Source organism: Bos taurus, chromosome 15 (genome assembly GCF_002263795.3).
Source record: "Bos taurus isolate L1 Dominette 01449 registration number 42190680 breed Hereford chromosome 15, ARS-UCD2.0, whole genome shotgun sequence".
Taxonomy (NCBI): Eukaryota; Metazoa; Chordata; class Mammalia; order Artiodactyla; family Bovidae; genus Bos; species Bos taurus.
Window position 1 is genome coordinate 49331284 of NC_037342.1, and position 24153 is coordinate 49355436.

The 24153-nt window shown below is 37.6% G+C and overlaps 1 protein-coding gene and 1 pseudogene across 1 annotated transcript; one reads left to right on the plus strand and one right to left on the minus strand.

Moving 5' to 3' along the window:
* Positions 1 to 859: 859 nt before the first annotated feature.
* Positions 860 to 1801, minus strand: OR51V21 (olfactory receptor family 51 subfamily V member 21). The gene has a single exon (NM_001390610.1). The coding sequence runs from the start codon at positions 1799 to 1801 to the stop codon at positions 860 to 862; it is 942 nt and encodes a 313-aa protein (NP_001377539.1).
* Positions 4408 to 5143, plus strand: OR51V31P (olfactory receptor family 51 subfamily V member 31, pseudogene; annotated as a pseudogene).

The window sequence follows — 24153 nt, forward strand, 5'->3', positions numbered from 1 at the left end:
TGTTAGTTGCTCAGTAGTGTCTGACTCTTTGCGACCCTATGGACTGTAGCCTGCCAGGCTCCTCAGCCCATGGGATTCTTGAGGTAAGAATAAAGGAGTGGGTTGCCATGACTTCCTCCAAAAGTCAATTAAAATATCATTTAAAAATCAATGAGCATCCCACACTACTCTGAATTTACTACAAATTGCAAATGTATGTATTTGGGTGTACTGGGTAGGAAATATAGAAATGTAGTAGCTGATTCAATGTCCTTATTTATCAAACTTTTGCATTAGCTATGTAATGTAATCTATGAATATCATACATTTTACTAGATGAAACAGAATGGGCTCTTCAGACACTTTTGTTCAGTAATAAGTAGAAGTATGAATGATCTCGATAGAGATGATTTGTGACACATAAAAATAAAATATAAAATCTGCTTCTTCCATGTATATTAAACACATATAATAGTTACATGAAAAAATAAAATATTCTAAACTAGAATTCAAAAAATCATAGAGGTACTATAAATTTAGAAATTTGAAAATGCTCATTGGTTCACTTCAGTTAACATTCTACTTAATTTTACAATTAAGAAATAAGACAAATAACCCTTTCTCTCTCTGAATATAAGACCAGTAACTTTTTCTCTACCTATTTCTCTGATTTTTAAAAACTAATATAAAAATTACTTTTTATATTCTTTGCAGGTTAATCATGTTAAATTTAAAACAGTGGCAAAATAAAGAAAATTACTATAAATATACCTTTAACCTGTTAAGTATTTCATATAGTTATTGTTGTTCAGAGTCATTATTATTCACCTCTCTTGCAAATACTACCTTTCCTCCCCTAAAACACATTAACCTCTAGAATTCAAGTTTGTTTAATGAACCATCTCTGAATCCTGTTACGGATTTGTTGGGTCTTGATGCTGTAGATGATGGGGTTCATCAAGGGTGGGAAAAGGATGTAGATGTTGCCCATGAGGACATGGACCACAGGTGAGAGGTGCTTCCCAAAGCAGTGTACCATAGTCAGACCAATGATTGGAATATAGAAAACCAGGACAGCACAGATGTGGGAGACACAGGTCTTCAAGGACTTCAGCCGCTCTTCTTGAGATGCAATAGTCAAGACAGAGTGCAGGATCAATATGTAGGAGATGAAAATGAGCACTGAATCCAAAAGCAGTGTGCAGATCACCAGGGCTAAGGCATAGAAGCTATTGAAGCGGATGTCAGAGCAGGCCAGCCGGAGTAGGTCCTGGTGCAAGCAGAAGGAGTGAGAAAGGATGCGATGTCGGCAGTAATGGAAAAACTTTAGGCGGACAATGGGAGCAGTAATGAACAGGAAACTCCTCCCTAAAATGACCACACCGATGTTGATGATTCTGGTATTGGTGAGGATAGATGTGTATCTTAGAGGATTGCAGATTGCAGTAAAGCGATCAAAGGCCATGGCGAGAAGGACTCCAGACTCCATGCAAGATAGACCATGAACAAAGAAGGTTTGGGCAATGCAGGCATCCAGACCAATCTCCTGGCTGAGCCCCCACAGGATCCCCAGCACCGTGTGCACTGTGGACAGCCCCATGCACAGGTCAGTGAGGGCCAGCATGGCCAGGAAGTAGAACATGGGCTCATGCAGGCTCGGCTCAGTATGGATCACATGCAGCACCAGGCAGTTTCCTGACAGTACCATAACATAGATACAGGAGAAGGGGATGGAGAGCCAGGGATAGTCCCGTTCCAGACCAGGGAAACCCGTAAGGAGAAAGGTAGAGTTACTGATTTTGTGATCAGGACGAACAGACATTGATTTCCAGAGACAGTAACCTCTCAAGGAAAGATGACTGCCTTCATAAAAACTCTGAAGTAACAGCTGTAATAAGAATTGGATTAGTACAGTAGCTCATTAAATATACAACCAAGGCTTGTAAGTATTCTCTGAAACAGGGCAAATTTATGCCTACACATGAAACTTCCCTGTTATTAGATTTTTGGCCCCATCAGAGGGCTCAGAGGTCATATCCACAAGGTCACCACCAATTTTTAGCTGAATGCTTCACATTACAGGTCTCAAATATGAATGATCTCTTACTTGGCAAAGAATAATAATGTTTAAGCATGCAAAGTAGAAAAAGAAAACACATTTGGGTTGTTTACATGTAAACCCTGGTGAAATAAATTGCAAAGCACAGCTGTTGGGTTAAGAGAATTAAACTCTGCTTGTTACATAAGGCACTAAGTCATTTATAACAGTCATTTATCAGTGATGTTGTCCATTCTAACACTCATGTTTCAGAGACTTAGTAAAAGACAACTGTCATTCACAGATGTAGAGATGTTCTTGCCAATCTTGAAAATCCATAGACTCTTTTTTTTTTCCTTGGGTCACAGTGGCCTTTAGATTCTAGGAGAAGCAAGATTTATGCAGGTGCAAATAGTATAGGAGCCACTGGAGTAAATCCCAGATCCTGGGAGATGTTGAAGATGAGTGATGCAACATACAGTGACCATGTCCCTTGGGAAGAATGGGAGAAAACCCATTGGGAGTGTGTTCAGAGCAGACTTTTCACTTCACCAAGTTTTGAATAATATTGCGAGTCAGTTCAGTTTAGTTGCTCAGTTGTGTCCAACTCTGCAACCCCGTGGACTGCAGCAGGCCCTGTCCATCACCAACTCCTGGAGCTTGCTCAAACTCATGTCCATCAAGTTGGTAATGACATCCAACTATCTCATCCTCTGTTGTCCCCTTCTCCTGCCTTCAATCTATCCCAACATCAGGATCTTTTCCAATGAGTCAGTTCTTCACATCAGGTGGCCAAAGTATCGGAGTTTCAGCTTCAGTATCAGTCTTCCAATTAATATTCAGGATTGATTTCCTTTAGGATGGACTGAATGGATCCCCTTGCAGTCCAAGAGGCTCTCAAGAGTCTTCTCCAAAACCACAGTTCAAAAGCATCAACTCTTCAGTGCTCAGCTTTCTTTATAGTCCAACTCTCACATCCATACATAACTACTTGGAAAAACCATAGCTTTGACTAGACGGACCTTTGTTGGTAAAGTAATGTCTCTGCTTTTTAATATGCTGTCTAGGCTGGTCATAGCTTTTCTTCCAAGGAGCAAGCTTCATAGTTGCAGACACCATCTGCAGTGGTTTTGGAGTCCCAAAATGTAGTCTCTCACTGTTTCCATTGTTTCCTCTTCTATTTGCCTTGAAGTGATGGGACCAGATGCCATGATCTCAGTTTTCTGAATGTAGAGTTTTAAGCCAACTTTTTCACTCTCCTCTTTCATTGTCACCAAATTTACAAAAAAAAAAAAAAAAAATTATCATCCTGGGAAATTTGGAAATGAGCTTTGGATAGAGAGATCCAGGAAGCTTTAGTAGATTCTTTCCTCCCTGATTGATGTTTACATTTTATTTGAAGGGATGCAGATATCTTTTATATAAAACAAGCTATTGCTATTAACATCAAATTTCATTTTATTTCCCTTAACTTCAGCTACAAGCTCTCTTGTTCTTTTTTGAATGCATGGTGTAAGTATTCAAAGAGTTCACGTGCTAGCAAATATAAAACATTGCTTAAAGTCACATAATTTTGCATATGATTGATAATTCTTATAAGCCAGTTAAAATCAGAGCCTCTGTTTTCATAATTATCGTATTAAGGAACATTTTTTTTTAACATTTACTATGTGTTAGGAAATGAGATGGCTGGATGGTGTCACTGACTCGATGGACGTGGGTCTGGGTGAACTCCGGAAGTTGGTGATGGACAGGGAGGCCTGGCGTGCTGCGATTCATGGGATCGCAAAGAGTCGGACATGACTGAGTGACTGATCTGATCTGATCTGATGTGTTAGGAGGGTTTCCCTGGTAGCTCAGCTGGTAAAGAATCCACCTGCAATACAGGAGACTTAGATTCAATTCCTGGGTCAGGAACGTCCCCTGGAGAAGGGATAGGCTACCCACTCCAGTATTCATGTGCTTCCCTGGTGGATCAGATGGTAAAGAATCCACCTGCAATGCAGAAGTCCTGGGTTTGATTCCTGAGTTGGAAAGATCCCCTGGAGGAGGGCGTGACAACCCACTCCAGTATTCTTGCCTGGAGAATCCCCATGGACAGAGGAGCCTGGCCGGCTACAGTCCATTGGGTTGCAAAGAGTTGGACATGACTGAGTAACTAAGCAGAGCACAGCATAACATTAAATTATTAACATTCTAATTCTGTAGTTGAAATTATTTAGTTCAGCAAAAACGTACCAAGCATATATTAAAATCTGAAATACAACTGTATACTTTATTTTCTCATATCTCACTCATTTGAAAATATCAAATAATATCAGCTATTCAAAATATTAAATATAATCTATTTTGCTATCACCAAGGTTTCAGAACATTTTACAAAATATTAAGTCCTACGGATCCTGTGGCGGCTCAGCCAGGAAGTCAACCTGGATGCCTGCATTGCCCAAACCTACTTTTTGCATGGCCTCTCCCTCACACAGTCTGGAGTCCTTCTTGACATGGCTTTTGATCATTTTACAGCAATCTGTAATCCCCTGGGATGTACATCCGTATTAACCAACACCAAGATCATCAAAATCAGGCTTGAGATTTTAATTAAGAGTTTTATGCTCATAATTAGGAGTTTTATTTTCATTGCTCCCATTATCCATCTAAAGTGTTTCCGCTCCTGCCATTCTTACATAATCTTTCATTCTTTCTGTCTTCACCAAGACCTGCTGAGGTTATCCTGCTCCAACATTCGTTTCAACAGTTTCTATGCCTTGGCTCTGGTGATTTGTACTCTTTTATTTGATTCCATATTAATTCTTGAGTCCTATATTCTGATCCTGCACTGTCTTGGCTATTCTATCCCCAGAGGAGTGGTTCAAGTCCTTGCAGACCTGTGTCTCTCACATCTGTGCTGTTCTGTTTTTCTATATTCCAATCATCAGTCTGACTGTGGTGCACCACTTTGGGAAGCACCTCTCTTCTGTGGTCCATGTCCTCATGGGCAACATCTGCATCCTCTTCCCATCTCTGATGAACTTCAAAATCTACAGTGAAGACCCAACAGATGCGTACCAGGATTCAGAAGTGGTTCTCCATGAAAAGGGAGTGAAACATTCTAGATCAAAAGCTGGTTAGTTTCAGAAAACTTTTGGCAAAGAAGGAAAGTATATTGAACATTAAAACTTTATATGACATGCCATTATCATGTGAAAAATTTAAAGATTTATAAACATCAAGAATGGTAAAAACCCTTATTTCTCAATTTACTCATCAAGTATAATGTTGAAAGTTCTGATCATAGATTAATTCATCAGAGATCCCTATCATTTTTGTCCAGGAAAAGGTAATATTCACAATTATCAGAAAAAAACATGTCCTGCAGGAAATATCTCCAAGCCAATTTTCTGAAGCCATATGCTATGTATATCAGTGAAGGCACAATTTTATCACCACTTGGTATCACAGCTTTGATCAACATAGAAGTTACAACTGGTTTCTAACTTTAAATGATGTTTTCAGATTGGTTCACTCATGAGCTGTTCAAAAGCACCATCAGCCTTCTTTTTTTATTAAAGCATCAATTAATAACTTTGTATCTAGCTTCTGAGAGGAAATTTTTATTTAATTAATTTATTTTTTTGAGAGGAACTTTTATCACTATCATTTTTACATCTATAAATGGCTACCAATCTCACAATCTTAATTTTAGTCTTTGACGTCCTTTAATTCTAAGACTTGTCTTTTCTAGTTCTGAATAAATTCTCCATTTAAAGTGAAAGAGGAGAGTAAAAAAGTTGGCTTAAAACTCAACATTCAGAAAACTAAAATCATGGCATCTGGTCCCATCACTTCATGGCAAACAGATGGGGAAGCAATGGAAACAGTGACAGACTTTATTTTGAGGGGCTCCAACATAACTGCAGATGGTTACTGCAACCATGAAATTAAAAGACATTTGCTCCTTGGAAAAAAAGCTATGACCAACCTAGACAGCATATTAAAAAGCAGAGACATTACTTTGCCAACAAAGTCCATCTAGTCAAGGTTATGGTTTTTCCAGTAGTCGTGTTTGGATATGAGAGTTGAACTATAAAGAAAGCTGACCGCTGAAGAATTGATGCTTTTGAACTGTGGTGTTGAGGAAGACTTTTGAGAGTCCCTTGGACTTCAAGGAGATCCAACTAGTTCATCCTAAAGAAAATCAGTCCTGAATATGCATTGGAAGACTAATGCTGAAGCTGAAACTCTAATACTTTGGCCACCTGATGGGAAGAACTGACTCATTTGAAAAGACCCTGGTTCTGGGAAAGATTGAAGGTGAGAGGAGAAGGGGATGACAGAGAATGAGATGGTTGGATGGCATCACCGATGTGATGGACACGAGTTTGCATAGGCTCCAGGAGTTGGTGATGGACATGCGAGCCTGGCATGCTGCAGTCCATGGGGTCTCAAAGAGTTGAACATGACTGAGTGACTGAACTGAACTTACCTACTTTATTGAATCTTATCTTTTCTATATTTTTTTTACCAGTAAGGCACTTTATTGAATCTTATCTTTTCTATATTTTTTTTACCAGTAAGGCACAAATGATTCTTTAGTAGAATCATTTCATACTGATGGAGAAATATGTTACTCTATAATCAATATGATGTGAGAAGACAAGCCATTTGGGAAAGCAACGAAGCCGATTCTGTACTACAAACCTAGTGGAACTGTCATTCATGAGGCCATTCTCATAAGGAAGATGATATTGTTTCTTATTTATTGCTAGCAACAAATCATCTTCATTACCCTCATCCTTATCACCAAATTAGGGGGAAATACTGACAAATATGCTACTAGATGGAGCTTCCCTGGTGTTTCAGATGGTAAAGAATCTGCCTGCAATGTGTGAAATACAGGTTCGATCCCTGGGTCAGGAAGATCCCCTGGAAAAGTGAATGGTTGGGAAGATCCTGGAGAAGGGAAAGGCTACCCACTCCAGTATTCTGGACTAGAGAATCCCAAGGACTGTATAGTTCATGAGGTCACAAAGAGTCGGACACGACTGAGTGACTTTCTCTTCACTTCACTTCATCCACTCCAATATTCTTGGCTGGAGAATTTCATGGACAGAGAAGTCTCTCATGCTACAGTCCATGGGTCACAAACAATTGGACATGACTGAATGACTAACATTTTGACGTTCATGATACTAGATAAAGCAAATCTTAATTACTTTGTAGACCTCTGTCAATGAATTTGTTAGACCAAAATTGATAAACATTACATCTCCTTAAAAATTTCTCCAAATATTTCAACTCAGAAGCACATCCCCTGTTCTGTACCAGAGACTCTGAATTAGTCATTTTATTACTTAATCCTTATAGCATGCATTCTGAACAGGCAATACTATCTTTGACATAAATGTAAAACATATTAAGCCACAACAGATATGAAACAAGTTCAGTTCAGTCGCTCAGTCGTGTCCGACTCTTTGCGATCCCATGAATCGCAGCACACCAGGCCTCCCTGTCCATCACCAACTCCCGGAGTTCACTCAGACTCATGTCCATCGAGTCAGTGATGCAATCTAGCCATCTCATCCTCTGCCGTCCCCTTCTCCTCTTGCCCCCAACCCCTCCCAGCATCAGAGTCTTTTCCAATGAGTCAACTCTTCGCATGAGGTGGCCAAAGTACTGGAGTTTCAGCTTTAGCATCATTCCTTCCAAAGAAATCCCAGGGTTGATCTCCTTCAGAATGGACTGGTTAATGAAACAAGTTAACTAGTAGCAAATATATAAATATACACACTGTTGTTGTTCAGTTGCCCAGTCATGTCCGACTTTGTGATCCCATGAACTGAAGCATGCCAGGCCTCCCTGCCCCTCACTATCTGCCAAAGTTTTCCCAAGTTCATGTCCATTGCATCAATGATGCAATCCAGCCATCCATCCTCTGATGTCCTCTACTCTTTTGCCCTCAATCTTCCTCACCATCAGGGACTTTTCCAATGAGTCAGTTGTTTGCATCAGGTAAGCAAAATACTGGAAATTCAGTACTTTATAAACATACACAGTATCTTATAAATATACACATTTAAGTATTTATTACATAATATTTATGTGTGTATTAGACATACACATTCAGTACTTTTAAATATATACATTAAGAGCTCTTAAATTTCACTCTTAATTCAAAATGTTTAAAATAGAAAAGGAAGAGATGAGGAAGAATTGTACATAGAGAAAATGTGAGTTTGTTATTAGATTTCTTTGGAGTCTTATATTTTGGAAATAAAAAAAAAAAAAACTGAACAAATCACAAATGCTGCAGTGGATTAATAATAAAAATCTTCAAGGGTAGTATGGCATTCAGTTCACTACATCAGATTCAACTTTTCTCCCTGCTTTTTAGTAAAATTTATTTAAATGTACATCAAAAGATAAAAGTTGACGCCTCACATCCTCCCACCCCTGACCCTCACCCTGGGGGGACAGCACTTGTTAATGCCTTGTGAAACATGGTGGCCTGGGCAAGATGACCCTCCATTAACCTCAAATCTCATTCTCTTGTTTACAGTCTGTTTTACATGTGAGTCACTCAGGTATTTATTCTCTCCTGTGCAACCTTAATTATGGCTTTAATTCTTTCTTCCTGAGCTCAGAGAAAGAGTTCTCATTTTCCTATTCAAGCTAATACTCATGCCAGTCTTTTATACCTTGTATATAAAGTCACCTTGGGTCCCTTATTTTTAAGATAAAGCAGTCTTTCTCTTTTCTCTGTCACCCAACAGGATTCTTGCATCCAAGAACTAACTTCCTGTTCTTGTGGCCCCTCTGATTTCACTTTAATAAAAACAGCTGTTACCTCCACAAAATAAATAAATAAATAAAAGTTTAAAACATAAAAAGTAGAAGGATATAGTAGACCTGAAAACACTGTGAAGCAATTCAAATAATTAAGATTTATACAATTTTCACACAGCAGTAGGATACAAATTCAAGTTCCCATAGACTGTAAACTAGGAGACACTGAAATATATCCAGGGACATGAAACAAGGTACAAAAACTTCATGGCCTAAAGGTACTGAAATCATAGAGTCTGTTCTCTTATCTCTATGGAATTATGTTAGAAATTAATATCATATCTACTATATCCTTCTACTGGAGAAGGAAATGACAATCCACTCCAGTATTCTTACCTAGAGAATCCCGTGGATAGACGAGCCTGGTGGGCTGCTGTCCATAGGGTCGCACAGAGTCGGACATGACTGAAGCGACTTAGCATGCATGCATGCATTGGAAAAGGAAATGGCAACCCACTCCAGTATTCTTACCTGGAGAATCCCAGGGACAGAGGAGCCTGGTGGGATGCCTTCTATGGGGTCGCACAGAGTCAGACAGGACTGAAGCAACTTAGCAGCAGCAGCATATCCTTCTACTTCCCTGTATATTCATTCTATTAATTTTTAAGAGTTTGATATTGAAACTCCAACTAAAAATCTTATTTACTTAAAAATAATTTTAATATACAGTGGAACTGTATACAACCTTGTTCTTTATTTTCCACGTCTCCTGTAAATGTGTTATCATACTTTCATAGCTAAAAAAATAAAAATGAAAATAAAGCTTATGGAAATAGGACCTATAAGAAGAAGGATGGATGAGGAGGGAGGTAAGAGGAGGGTTTTGGGATTAGGGACACATGAACACCCATGCCTGATTCATGTCAATGTATGGCAAAAATCACCACGATATTATAAAGTAATTAGCCTCCAATTAAAACAAATAAATTAATTTTTAAAATAATAAACTATAAAGAAGAAAATTAATTTTAAAAATGAGTTCAAAACAACTTGAAAATAAGGAAAACCAAAGGTTGAAAACGTGGAAGTTATTTTCATAATGTAATGAAACTATATTGTAAATGAAGCTGTCTTAAAATATACATTTGATAATTTATTTCCTTTACTTTGTGAACTGAATTGAATCAATAATTCAAATAAATAAGGAAGAAAATTTTATTCCATCTAATTTATAGTGAAACAGGTGAAGTTTAAAACAGCAATGACTGCTTGCAAATGAAAAAAGATTTTTCATAGATTGTTGTCATAATTCCCTTCAAAGAATGGAAAAAATAAGAAATTCCCACTATAGCATGATAATTTCATGTCATTTCTTTATTTACTAGTCAATGAAATGAATTGAGAAATTAATTAATTATAATGTTCAACTGTGATGAAAGAAAGCAAAGTTCTTATTTACACCAAATATACTAAAATTGCAAAATTCAGTAATTTTTTCCTAAAAATTTGTTAAAATTATAAACTTTTTTTTAAATTTTTATTTTATTTTTAAACTTTACAATATTGTATTAGTTTTGCCAAATATCAAAATGAATCCACCACAGGTGTACCCATCCTGAACCCTCCTCCCTCCTCCCTCCCCTACCCTCCCTCTGGGTCGTCCCAGTGCACCAGCCCCAAGCATCCAGTACCGTGCATCAAACCTGGACTGGCGACTCATTTCATACATTATATTATACATGTTTCAATGCTATTCTCCCAAATCTCCCCACCCTCTCCCTCTCTCACAGAGTCCATAAGACTGATCTATACATCGGTGTCTCTTTTGCTGTCTCGCATTGTAAAAGATTGAAACTAGAACACTTTCTAACACCTTACACAAAAATAAACTCAAAATGGATTAAAGATCTAAACGTAAGACCAGAAACTATAAAACTCCTAGAGGAAAACATAGGCAAAACACTCTCTGACATACATCACAGCAGGATCCTCTATGACCCACCTCCCAGAATATTGGAAATAAAAGCAAAAATAAACAAATGGGACCTAATTAAACTTAAAAGCTTCTGCACAACAAAGGAAACTATTAGCAAGGTTAAAAGGCAGCCTTCAGAATGGGAGAAAATAATAGCAAATGAAGCAACTGACAAACAACGAATCTCAAAAATATATAAGCAACTCCTACAGCTCAACTCCAGAAAAATAACTGACCCAATCAAAAAATGGGCCAAAGATCTAAATAGACATTTCTCCAAAGAAGACATACAGATGGCTAACAAACACGTGAAAAGATACTCAATATCACTCATTATCAGAGAAATGCAAATCAAAACCACTATGAGGTACCATTTCACGCCAGTCAGAATGGCTGCAATCCAAAAGTCTACAAGCAATAAATGCTGGAGAGAGTGTGGAGAAAAGGGAACCCTCTTACAGTGTTGGTGGGAATGCAAACTAGTACAGCCACTATGGAGAACAGTGTGGAGATTCCTTAAAAAACTGGAAAAATTATAAACTTTTAGCAAGTAGCACATTCTGAAAATAAATCATTTGCACTAAAAAATTCCACTAGAAAGTAAAGTAGAAAGACAAGTCCTATTAACAAATGTAGCACTTCTAGGTATTAAAGTGCATAAACACATTTAGAAATCATTAACACTCTGATACTTGTAAGAGCATCCATTGAGGAAAGCAAACCACATTCTCTACTCTATTTAACTATTTTTGTCCTCCTAAAACAAGTTTACAGTTTCACTGTGACTAAGTAAGTTACAATACTTTTAACTTACATTCTTTTATATAGCCTCTGAGGCAAGTTAAACAAGAAATAGAAAAAAAAAAATTAGAGTAGTTTTTAAAATTAATAAAGTATGTTACAAAGCAACAATATTTGATACAATGGGATATATGAACAAAGAATGCCCATACTTCTGAATATAAAAGAACATTAAGTAAAAGAATATGTGGATTATTTAATGACCATTTGGGAAATTTTAAGCTAAGTCTACACCAAATTTCTGTCCTTTATCGACCCCATCTTTGCATGAAATGTTCCTTTGGTATCTCTAATTTTCTTGAAGAGATCTCTAGTCTTTCCCATTCTGTTGTTTTCCTTTATTTCTTTGCATTGATCGCTGAGGAAGGCTTTCTTATCTCTTCTTGCTATTCTTTGGAACTCTGCATTCAGATGCTTATATCTTTCCTTTTCTCCTTTGCTTTCCACTTCTCTTCTTTTCACAGCTATTTGTAAGGCAACCCCAGACAGCCATTTTGCTTTTTTTGCATTTCTTTTCCATGGGGATGGTCTTGATCCCTGTCTCCTGTACAATGACACCTACCTCAGTTCATAGATCATCAGGCACTTTATCTCTCAGATCTAGTCCCTTAAATCTATTTCTCACTTCCACTGTATAAACATAAGGGTCTAGTGATTTTCCCTACTTTCTTCAATTTCAGTCTGAACTTGGCAATAAGGAGTTCATGATCAGAACCACATTCAGCTCCTGGCCTTGTTTTTGCTGACTGTATAGAGCTTCTCCATCTTTGGCTGCAAAGAATATAATCAATCTGATTTCAGTTTGACCACCTGGTGATGTCCATGTGTACAGTCTTCTCTTGTGTTGTTTGAAGAGGGTGTTTGTTATGACCAGTGCATTTTCTTGGCAAAACTCTATTAGTCTTTGCCATGCTTTATTCCATATTCCAAGGCCAAATTTGCCTGTTACTCCAGGTATTTCTTGACTTCCTACTTTTGCATTCCAGTCCCTTATAATGAAAAGGACATCTTTTTTGGGTGTTAGTTCTAAAAGGTCTTGTAGGTCTTCATAGAACCGTTCAACTTCAGCTTCTTCAGCGTTACTGGTTGGGGCACAGACTTGGATTACTGTGATATTGAATGGTTTGCCTTGGAAACAAACAGAGATCTTTCTGTCATTTTTGAGACTGCATCCAAGTACTGCATTTCAAACATTTGCTGACCATGAGGAACTAAAAAGCCTCTTGATGAAGGTGAAAGAGGAGAGTGAAAAGTTGGCTTAAAACTCAACATTCAGAAAACGAAGATCATGGCACCCGGTCCCATCACTTCATGGGAAATAGATGGGGAAACAGTGGAATCAGTGTCAGACTTTATTTTTTGGGGCTCCAAAATCACTGCAGATGATGACTGCAGCCATGAAATTAAAAGACACTTACTCCTTGGAAGAAAAGTTATGATCAACCTAGATAGCATATTCAAAAGCAGAGACATTACTTTGCCAACAAAGGTCCATCTAGTCAAGGCTATGGTTTTCCCGGTGGTCATGTATGGATGTGAGAGTTGGACTGTGAAGAAAGCTGAGTGCTGAAGAATTGATGCTTTTGAACTGTGGTGTTGGAGAAGACTCTTGAGAGTCTCTTGGACTGCAAGGAGATCCAACCAGTCCATTCTGAAGGAGATCAGCCCTGGGATTTCTTTGGAAAGAATGATGTTAAAGCTGAAACTCCAGTACTTTGGCCACCTCATGCGAAGGCTGGACTCATTGGAAAAGACTCTGATGCTCGGAGGGAATGGGGGCAGGAGAAGGGACGACAGAGGATGAGATGGCTGGATGGCATCACTGACTCGATGGACGTGAGTCTGAGTGAACTCCGGGAGATGGTGATGGACAGGGAGACCTGGCGTGCTGCGATTCATGGGGTCGTGAAGAGTTGGACATGACTGAGTGACTGAACTGAACTGAACTGAATACCAAATTTGCTTAACCTAAAAGCAAATATCCCAATATTCCCAAATAATTTATAGGTAGATCAATATTATATCCAAAAATAAAACTGTAAACTTAAAGAGAAACATTTTCTCTGTAAGGATTTCTCCTAACTTCTTTTTTATTTTAGCTTTTCCTTTAAAATAGTTTTTTTTTTTTTTTAAAGTGCACAGTTCAATGGTGCTTTTTATTTTCACGTTTGCAATCTTACACTGTGTTACGTAAAGCCTTAATGGTATTTTTTTTTTTCCACATTTCTCCTTTTTAAATTGGAATATAATTGCTTTACCGTGTTGTGTTAGTTTCTGCTGCACAACAACGTGAATCAGCCATATGTATACATATATCTTCTCTTTGTTGAGCCTCCCACCCACTGACCCCATCCCATTCCTCCAGGTCATCACAGAGCATGGAGCTGAGCTCCCTATGCTACAAGCAGCTTCCTGCTATTTGTTTTATGCACGGTAGTGTATATATGCCAGAACTATTCTCTCGATTTGCCCAACCCTCTCCTTCCCATTCTGTATGTGTGCATTTCTCTTCCTGCCCTGAAAACTGGTTCATCATAAACTAGTTGTTGTTCATCATTGTCAACTAAGTCCCGTCCGACTCCTTGCAACCCCATTGACTGTAAGCCTGCCAGGCTCCTCTGCCCATGGGATATCCCAGGCAAGAAAACTGGGTTGAGTTGCCTCCCCAGTAAGGACAGGACATGAACGTTCATAAAATGTGGATCAATTACATTGATTACACATAAGCATATGTTTGTGTGTGTGTGTTTGAGGTGTGTTTAATGGCTAAGTCATGTTCTACTCTTTTGAAACCCCATGGAGTGTAGCCTGCCAGGTTGCTCTGTTCAAGAGATTTTCCAGACAAGAATAATGAAGTGGGGTGACATTTCCTTTCCCAAAGGATCTTTCAGACCCAGGAATAGACCCACATTTCCTGCATTGCAGGGGGCTTCTCTATCATTGAGCCACCAGGGAAGTCACCCACATGCACATAGATACTTAAAAATAATAGGAAATCTCAAACTCTTAAAATAAGCATAAATCAACTCATGACAAGAATTAATTTGCTTAGGCAAAACATTCTTATAAATCAATATCACAAAGGATAAAATAAGCAAACAGAAATAACACATAGAGCTTAACTTGTCACTACTTAGAAAAGAAATTAAAATGGCCAATAAATATTGAAAGATGTTCAATCACATTTAAAATTTAAAAACCTCCAAATTTGAAATAATAGAGCAAATAAAATTTCATCAGTTCGGTTCAGTTCAGTCGCTCAGTCGTGTTAGACTCTTTGCGACCCTATGAATGGCAGCACGCCAGGCCCTCCCTGTCCATCACCAACTCCCAGAGTTTACTCAGACTCATGTCCATCAACTCGGTGATGCCATCCAGCCGTCTCATCCTTTGTCATCCCCTTCTCCTCCTTCCCCCAACCCCTCCCAACATCAGAGTCTTTTCCAATGAGTCAACCCTTTGCATGAGGTGGCCAAAGTATTGCAGTTTCAGCTTTAGCATCGGTCCTTCCAATGAACACCCAAGACTGATCTCTTTAAGAATGGACTGGTTGGATCTCCTTGCAGTCCAAGGGACTCTCAATAAAATTTCATAGTTGGTAAAAAAATTAAATATTAAAATTGACTCTCAGGATCCAGAGTTGCTAAGGTTATAAGACCAAAGACTTGCATATACTTTTGATATGGCTCAAAGCTAGCAAAATGTTTTTGGAGGTACACACACCAATGATATTCAGATATTAAATCGCACATGTTAACAGTGAAATCTCTTTTTTAGGTTAGATTGAGGAACTGCTAAAATATATGTCCTTCTATAAATTCTATACCTTTGGGTATTTTTAGCTAATATTTATTAGTTTTATAATAATAAAATTATTAAGGTGTATTGTTTGTTTTAAAACGTGTGCCATGAAATTACATTTAGCATTATTTTCCTTAATTTTTACAAAATATTTAAATCAAACTCTAAAATTCACCTTTTTTGTTTTAAATTTAGTCTATGTTTTCCTGATGACAAAATGTAAGAACAAAATATTAGAATCTGGCTTATGTAATAGAGAAATATTTACAAATACCACTAAATCTTGGCTGGAGTGCTTTTAAAATTAACTATTCTCAACAGGATTTTTTAAGAAACTAAAATTTACTTGTGGTGCAAAAGATAATTTGTGGAGAAATGGCTGTGATTTTCTCTTTGAGTTCTAAGATATCCAAACTTTTATTTGTTATGAACACTGGCCAAAAAGAATAGCTTTGAAAATCAAGACAAGATTTTTCTGTCATGGAAAACACCACAGAGTACTCAGATCTGACTAATGAGCACGTCTTTTGATGCAAACTTTAATTCCTATTTTCATTTGCTAAAATGTATCTATGTGAGCCAAATGCATCAAGCTGGTTGCATCTAAATTTCTGTCAAGAAGAATACTAGCTCTCTATGGCTCACAATTATAATGGGTAGAACTGCATGGTGATTTATATGAAATCAGACTCAGGTTTTATCATAATCAAAATCAGTTTCTTTGTATCAAAAAGATAATAGTCACAAAACATGAAAGGGCCTGTCAATCTGTAACATCTTCACATCACTTATTCAAAATAATGTTAGTGCCATGGGCAAAAAGTAGGCTATTACATTGATTTTAGGATCAAGTTGTTAATAAGGCCCAGAGATCCATAATTTTCATTTCATGGAACATTCACATTATTCCTAGGAGGAAAAATGACATCCAGACTGATGAATAGAAATGTAAAACTAAATTCCCTTGAGAATATGAAATAGAATGATATCCAGGAACTTTCAAGGTCCTTTGGTTGAAGGTCCTGGCTCACAAATAGAAGAGAGAAAGAACAGAAAGAAAAATAAAGTGGGAGCTGTGGTATTTTTAGGAAGATGATTCAACTAGAGTTAAGAATGGGCCAGGCTAGAAAATGCCAGGAGTGAGACATCACTCAGAATAGAAGGTAGAGAGGAGGAGCCAAGATGGCGGAGGAGTAGGACGGGGAGAACACTTTCTCCCCCACAAATTCATCAAAAGAGCATTTAAACGTCGAGTAAATTCCACAAAACAACTTCTGAATGCCGGCAGAGGACATCAGGCACCCAGAAAAGCAATCCAACTCTTCGAAAGGAGCGCGACTGAACAAAGAGAAGAAATACAGCTCCACCCATCAGAACACCGACACAAGCTTCCCTAACCAGGGAACCTTGACAAGCCACCTGTACAAACCCACACACAGCGAGGAAAAGCCACAATAAAGAGAACTCCACAAACTGCCAGAATACAGAAAGGACACCCCAAACTCAGCAATTTAAACAAGATGAAGAGACAGAGGAATAGCCAGCAGATAAAGGAACACGATAAATGCCCACCAAACCAAACAAAAGAGGAAGAGATAGGGAATCTACCTGATAAAGAATTCCGAATAATGATAGTGAAATTGATCCAAAATCTTGAAATTAAAATGGAATCACAGATAAATAGCTTGGAGACAAGGATTGAGAAGATGCAAGAAAGGTTTAACAAGGACCTAGAAGAAATAAAAAAGAGTCAATATATAATGAATAATGCAATAAATGAAATTAAAAACACTCTGGAGGCAACAAATAGTAGAATAACAGAGGCAGAAGATAGGATTAGTGAATTAGAAGATAGAATGGTAGAAATAAATGAATCAGAGAGAATAAAAGAAAAACAAATTAAAAGAAATGAGGACAATCTCAGAGACCTCCAGGACAATATTAAACGCTACAACATTCGAATCATAGGGGTTCCAGAAGAAGAAGACAAAAAGAAAGACCATGAGAAAATACTTGAGGAGATAATAGTTGAAAAACTTCCCTAAAATGGGGAAGGAAATAATCACCCAAGTCCAAGAAACCCAGAGAATTCCAAACAGGATAAACCCAAGGCAAAACACCCCAAGACACATATTAATCAAATTAACAAAGATCAAACACAAAGAACAAATATTAAAAGCAGCAAGGGAAAAACAACAAATAACACATAAGGGAATTCCCATAAGGATAACAGCTGATCTTTCAATAGAAACTCTTCAAGCCAGAAAGAAAATAACCTACAGCCCAGATTATTGTACCCAGCAAGGATTTCATTCAAGTATGAAGGAGAAATCAAAAGCTTCTCAGACAAGCAAAAGCTGAGAGAATTCTGCACCACCAAATCAGCTCTCCAACAAATACTAAAGGATATTCTCTAGACAGGAAACACAAAAATAGTGTATAAATTCGAACCCCAAACAATAAAGTAAATGGCAACGGGATCATACTTATCAGTAATTACCTTAAACGTAAATGGGTTGAATGCCCCAACCAAAAGACAAAGACTGGCTGAATGGATACAAAAACAAGACCCCTACATATGTTGTCTACAGGAGACCCACCTCAAAACAGGGAACACATACAGACTGAAAGTGAAGGGCTGGAAAAAGATTTTCCATACAAATAGGGACCAAAAGAAAGCAGGAGTAGCAATACTCATATCAGATAAAATAGACTTTAAAACAAAGGCTGTGAAAAGAGACAAAGAAGGTCACTACATAATGATCAAAGGATCAATCCAAGAAGAAGATATAACAATTATAAATATATATGCACCCAAACGGGAGCACCGCAGTATGTAAGACAAATGCTAACAAGTATGAAAGGAGAAATTAACAATAACACAATAATAGTGGGAGACTTTAATACCCCACTCACACCTATGGATAGATCAACTAAACAGAAAATTAACAAGGAAACACAAACTTTAAACAATACAATAGACCAGTTAGACCTAATTGATATCTATAGGACATTTCATCCCAAAACAATGGACTTCACCTTTTTCTCAAGCACACATGGAACCTTCTCCAGGATAGATCACATCCTGGGCCATAAAGCTAGCCTTGGTAAATTCAAAAAAATAGAAATCATTCCAAGCATCTTTTCTGACCACAATGCAGTAAGATTAGATCTCAATTACAGGAGAAAAACTATTAAAAATTCCAACATATGGAGGATGAACAACACCCTGCTGAATAACCAATAAATCACAGAAGAAATCAAAAAAGAAATCAAAATTTGCATAAAAAAGATTGAAAATGAAAACACAACAACCCAAAACCTGTGGGACACAGTAAAAGCAGTCCTAAGGGGGAAAGTTCATAGCAATACAGGCACACCTCAAGAAACAAGAAAAAAGTCAAATAAATAACCTAACTCTACACCTAAAGCAACTAGAAAAGGAAGAAATGAAGAACCCCAGGGTTAGTAGAAGGAAAGAAATCTTAAAAATTAGAGCAGAAATAAATGCAAAAGAAACAAAAGAGACCATAGCAAAAATCAACAAAGCCAAAAGCTTGTTCTTTGAAAGGATAAATAAAATTGATAAACCATTAGCCAGACTCATCAAGAAACAAAGGGAGAAAAATCAAATCAATAAAATTAGAAACGAAAATGGAGAGATCACAACAGACAACACAGAAATACAAAGGATCATAAGAGACTATTATCAACAATTATATGCCAATAAAATGGACAATGAGGAAGAAATGGACAAATTCTTAGAAAAGTACAACTTTCCAAAACTCGACCAGGAAGAAATAGAAAACCTTAACAGACCCATCACAAGCACGGAAATTGAAACTGTAATCAAAAATCTTCCAGCAAACAAAAGCCCAGGTCCAGACGGCTTCACAGCTGAATTCTACCAAAAATTTAGAGAAGAGCTAACACCTATCCTGCTCAAACTCTTCCAGAAAATTGCAGGGGAAGGTAAACTTCCAAACTCATTCTATGAGGCCACCATCACCCTAATACCAAAACCTGACAAAGATCCCACAAAAAAAGAAAACTACAGGCCAATATCACTGATGAATATAGATGCAAAAATCCTAAACAAAATTCTAGCAATCAGAATCCAACAACACATTAAAAAGATCATACACCATGACCAAGTGGGCTTTATCCCAGGGATGCAAGGATTCTTCAATATCCGCAAAGCAATCAATGTAATACACCACATTAACAAATTGAAAAACAAAAACCATATGATTATCTCAATAGATTCAGAGAAAGCCTTTGACAAAATTCAACACCCATTTATGATAAAAACTCTCCAGAAAGCCGGAATAGAAGGAACATACCTCAACATAATAAAAGCTATATATGACAAACACACAGCAAACATTATCCTCAATGGTGAAAAATTGAAAGCATTTCCTCTAAAGTCAGGAACAAGACAAGGGTGCCCACTTTCACCATTACTATTCAACATAGTTTTGGAAGTTTTGGCCACAGCAATCAGAGCAGAAAAAGAAATAAAAGGAATCCAAATTGGAAAAGAAGAAGTAAAACTCTCACTATTTGCAGATGACATGATCCTCTACATAGAAAACCCTAAAGACTCCACCAGAAAATTACTAGAACTAATCAATGATTATAGTAAAGTTGCAGGATATAAAATCAACACACAGAAATCCCTTGCAGTCCTATACACTAATAATGAGAAAACAGAAAGAGAAATTAAGGAAACAATTCCATTCACCATTGCAACGAAAAGAATAAAATACTTAGGAATATATCTACCTAAAGAAACTAAAGACCTATGTATAGTAAACTATAAAACACTGGTGAAAGAAATCAAAGAGGACACTAATATATGGAGAAATATACCATGTTCATGGATTGGAAGAATCAATATAGTGAAAATGAGTATACTACCCAAAGCAATTTATAGATTCAATGCAATCTCTATCAAGCTACCAACAGTATTCTTCACAGAGCTAGAACAAATAATTTCACAATTTGTATGGAAATACAAAAAACCTCAAATAGCCAAAGCGATCTTGAGAAAAAAAAATGGAACTGGAGGAATCAACCTACCTGACTTCAGGCTCTACTACAAAGCCACAGTTATCAGACAGTATGGTACTGGCACAAAGACAGAAATATAGATCAATGGAACAAAATAGAAAGCCCAGAGATAAATCCACACACATATGGACACCTTATCTTTGACAAAGGAGGCAAGAACATACAATGGATTAAAGACAATCTCTTTAACAAGTGGTGCTGGGAAATCTGGTCAACCACTTGTAAAAGAATGAAACTAGAACACTTTCTAAAACCATATACAAAAATAAACTCAAAATGGATTAAAGATCTCAATGTAAGACCAGAAACTATAAAACTCCTAGAGGAGAACATAGGCAAAACACTCTCTGACATACATCACAGCAGGATCCTCTATGACCCACCTCCCAGAATATTGGAAATAAAAGCAAAAATAAACAAATGGGACCTAATTAACCTTAAAAGCTTCTGTACATCAAAGGAAACTATTAGCAAGGTGAAAAGACAGCCTTCAGAATGGGAGAAAATAATAGCAAATGAAGCAACCGACAAACAACTAATCTCCAAAATATACAAGCAACTCCTACAGCTCAACTCTAGAAAAATAAATGACCCAATCAAAAAATGGGCCAAAGATCTAAATAGACATTTCTCCAAAGAAGACATACAGATGGCTAACAAACACATGAAAAGATGCTCAACATCACTCATTATCAGAGAAATGCAAATCAAAACCACTATGAGATACCATTTCACACCAGTCAGAATGGCTGCGATCCAAAAGTCTACAAATAATAAATGCTGGAGAGGGTGTGGAGAAAAGGGAACCCTCTTACACTGTTGGTGGGAATGCAAACTAGTACAGCCACTACGGAGAACAGTGTGGAGATTCCCTAAAAAACTGGAAATAGAACTGCCTTATGATCCAGCAATCCCACTGCTGGGCATACACACTGAGGAAACCAGAAGGGAAAGAGACACGTGTACCCCAATGTTCATCGCAGCACTGTTTATAATAGCCAGGACATGGAAGCAACCTAGATGTCCATCAGCAGATGAATGGATAAGAAAGCAGTGGTACATATACACAATGGAGTATTACTCAGCCATTAAAAAGAATACATTTGAATCAGTTCTAATGAGGTGGATGAAACTGGAGCCTATTATACAGAGTGAAGTAAGCCTGAAGGACAAACACCAATACAGTATACTAACGCATATATATGGAATTTAGAAAGATGTTAATGATAACCCTGTATACGAGACAGCAAAAGAGACACTGATGTATAGAACAGTCTTATGGACTCTATGGGAGAGGGAGAGGGTGGGAAGATTTGGGAGAATGGCATTGAAACATGTGAAATGTCATGTATGAAACGAGATGCCAGTCCAGGTTCAATGCACGATGCTGGATGCTTGGGGCTGGTGCACTGGGACGACCCAGAGGGATGGTATGAGGAGGGAGGAGGGAGGAGGGTTCAGGATGGGGAACACATGTATAATTTTTTTTTAATTAAAATTGAATAAAATTTAAAAAAAAAGTCAAAAAAAAAAAAAAAAGAATAGAAGGTAGAAAGGAACAAGTGCCTGTAATCTATATTAGGCTGGAAGTGAGTCTAGAAAATAGAATTGAGGGTTTTAAGTCCCAAGGGATAGGTGAGGAAATGTTAAAGCAGAATAAAAAATTCAGAGTTTTTAATTTTTTATTTTTTTCTTTCTTTTTTTAAAATTTTATTTTATTTTTAAACTTTACAATATTGTATTAGTTTTGCCAAATATCGAAATGGATCTGCCACAGGTATACATGTGTTCCCCATCCTGAAACCTCCTCCCTCCTACCTCCCCATACCATCCCTCTGGGTCGTCCCAGTACACTAGCCCCAAGCATCCAGTATCGTGCATCGAACCTGGACTGGCAACTCGTTTCATACATGATATTATACATGTTTCAATGCCATTCTCCCAAATCTTCCCACCCTCTCCCTCTCCAACAGTATGGACTCCAACAGTCCATAAGACTGTTCTATACATCAGTGTCTCTTTTGTCTCATACACAGGGTTATTGTTACCATCTTTCTAAATTCCATATATATGCGTTAGTATACTGTATTGGTGTTTTTCTTTCTGGCTTACTTCACTCTGTATAATAGGCTCCAGTTTCATCTACCTCATTAGAACTGATTCAAATGTATTCTTTTTAATGGCTGAGTAATACTCCATTGTGTATATGTATCACAGCTTTCTTATCCATTCATTTGCTGATGGACATCTAGGTTGCTTCCATGTTCTGGCTATTATAAACAGTGTTGCGATGAACATTGGGGTACATGTGTCTCTTTCCCTTCTGGTTTCCTCAGTGTGTATGCCCAGCAGTGGGATTGCTGGATCATAAGTTTTTAAAAAAACAGGTAAAATTTAATTGATTTTACATCAAAATGGACGATTGCAAAGAGTTGACTCATTGGAAAAGACTCTGATGCTGGGAGGGGTTGGGGGCAGGAGGAGAAGGGGACAACAGAGGATGAGATGACTGGATGGAATCACTGACTCGATGGACGTGAGTCTGAGTGAACTCCAGGAGTTGGTGATGGACAGGGAGGACTGGTGTGCTGCGATTCATGGAGTCACAAAAAGTCGGACACGACTAAGTGACTGAACTGAACTGAATGTCATCATAGACAAAGTTAACAGATAAAAGCCCAATTAGAAGTTATTGACAGAGTTTAAGATTAACAAGTTTTAGGTTAGAATATCTAAGAAGCACCTGTAAATCAATAGAAAAAACTCAAAATAATGAAAATAATCATCAAGTCAAATCAACTATTTTAAATGAGAAAAAAAAATCACAAATGATGTAAGGGTGAGGATTCTCAGGTGGCTCAGACAATAAAGAATCTGCCTACAATGCCGGAGATCCATGTTTAATGTCTGGGTTGGGAAGATCTCTTGGAGAAGGGAATGGCTACCCATTCCAGTATTCTTGCCTGGAGAATTCCATGAACAAAGGAGCCTCATGGGCTACAGTCCATGGGTCACAAACAGTCAGACATGACTGAACAACTAACACTTCCATGTTCAGGTACATTAGTATAAAAAGAAATGGATTATCTGAAATATATGAATCATTAGAGTATCAATTAATTACCACAGAAGACAGGAAAATATCAGAAACTTTAAATTAAAAAGTACAAGAAACATAACTTCTGAACTGCTGGTAGGAAAATAGATGGGAGAACACACCTGAGCCTGTACCTAAGAGCATATGTGTATATGGTGAGAAGAACTAGCAGGCCAAATGGCCCAAGTGCAAAGGTATCATAAAATGGAGATCCTCAAAGAGTCTGAGTTTTCAAATCTTGCTAGCCTTGGTGTTTCCTGTGTCCTATATTAATTTCCAGATTCTATGTTTGCACAAATTCAACTTGCAATTGTTAACCTACTTACAGCCTTTTCTATGGGCTAAACATTTGATCAGCAAGACAGTAACACCGGGCACTATAGGTCTGTCTCTAGAGACTGTATTTTCCAAATAGAAACAGATGAGCTCTATCTACACACAAGCTCCGGGGAATCACAGTGTTACATGTCCTCGCTTGTGTTAATATATCTGTGCATAGCCCTGACCCAGGTAATTTTCCCTTCATCTCTATGTCTACTGTGTGTATAATCAGGGGACTTCTGGACCTTCCAAATCCAGAAAAGAATCATGAGCGTCACAATATTT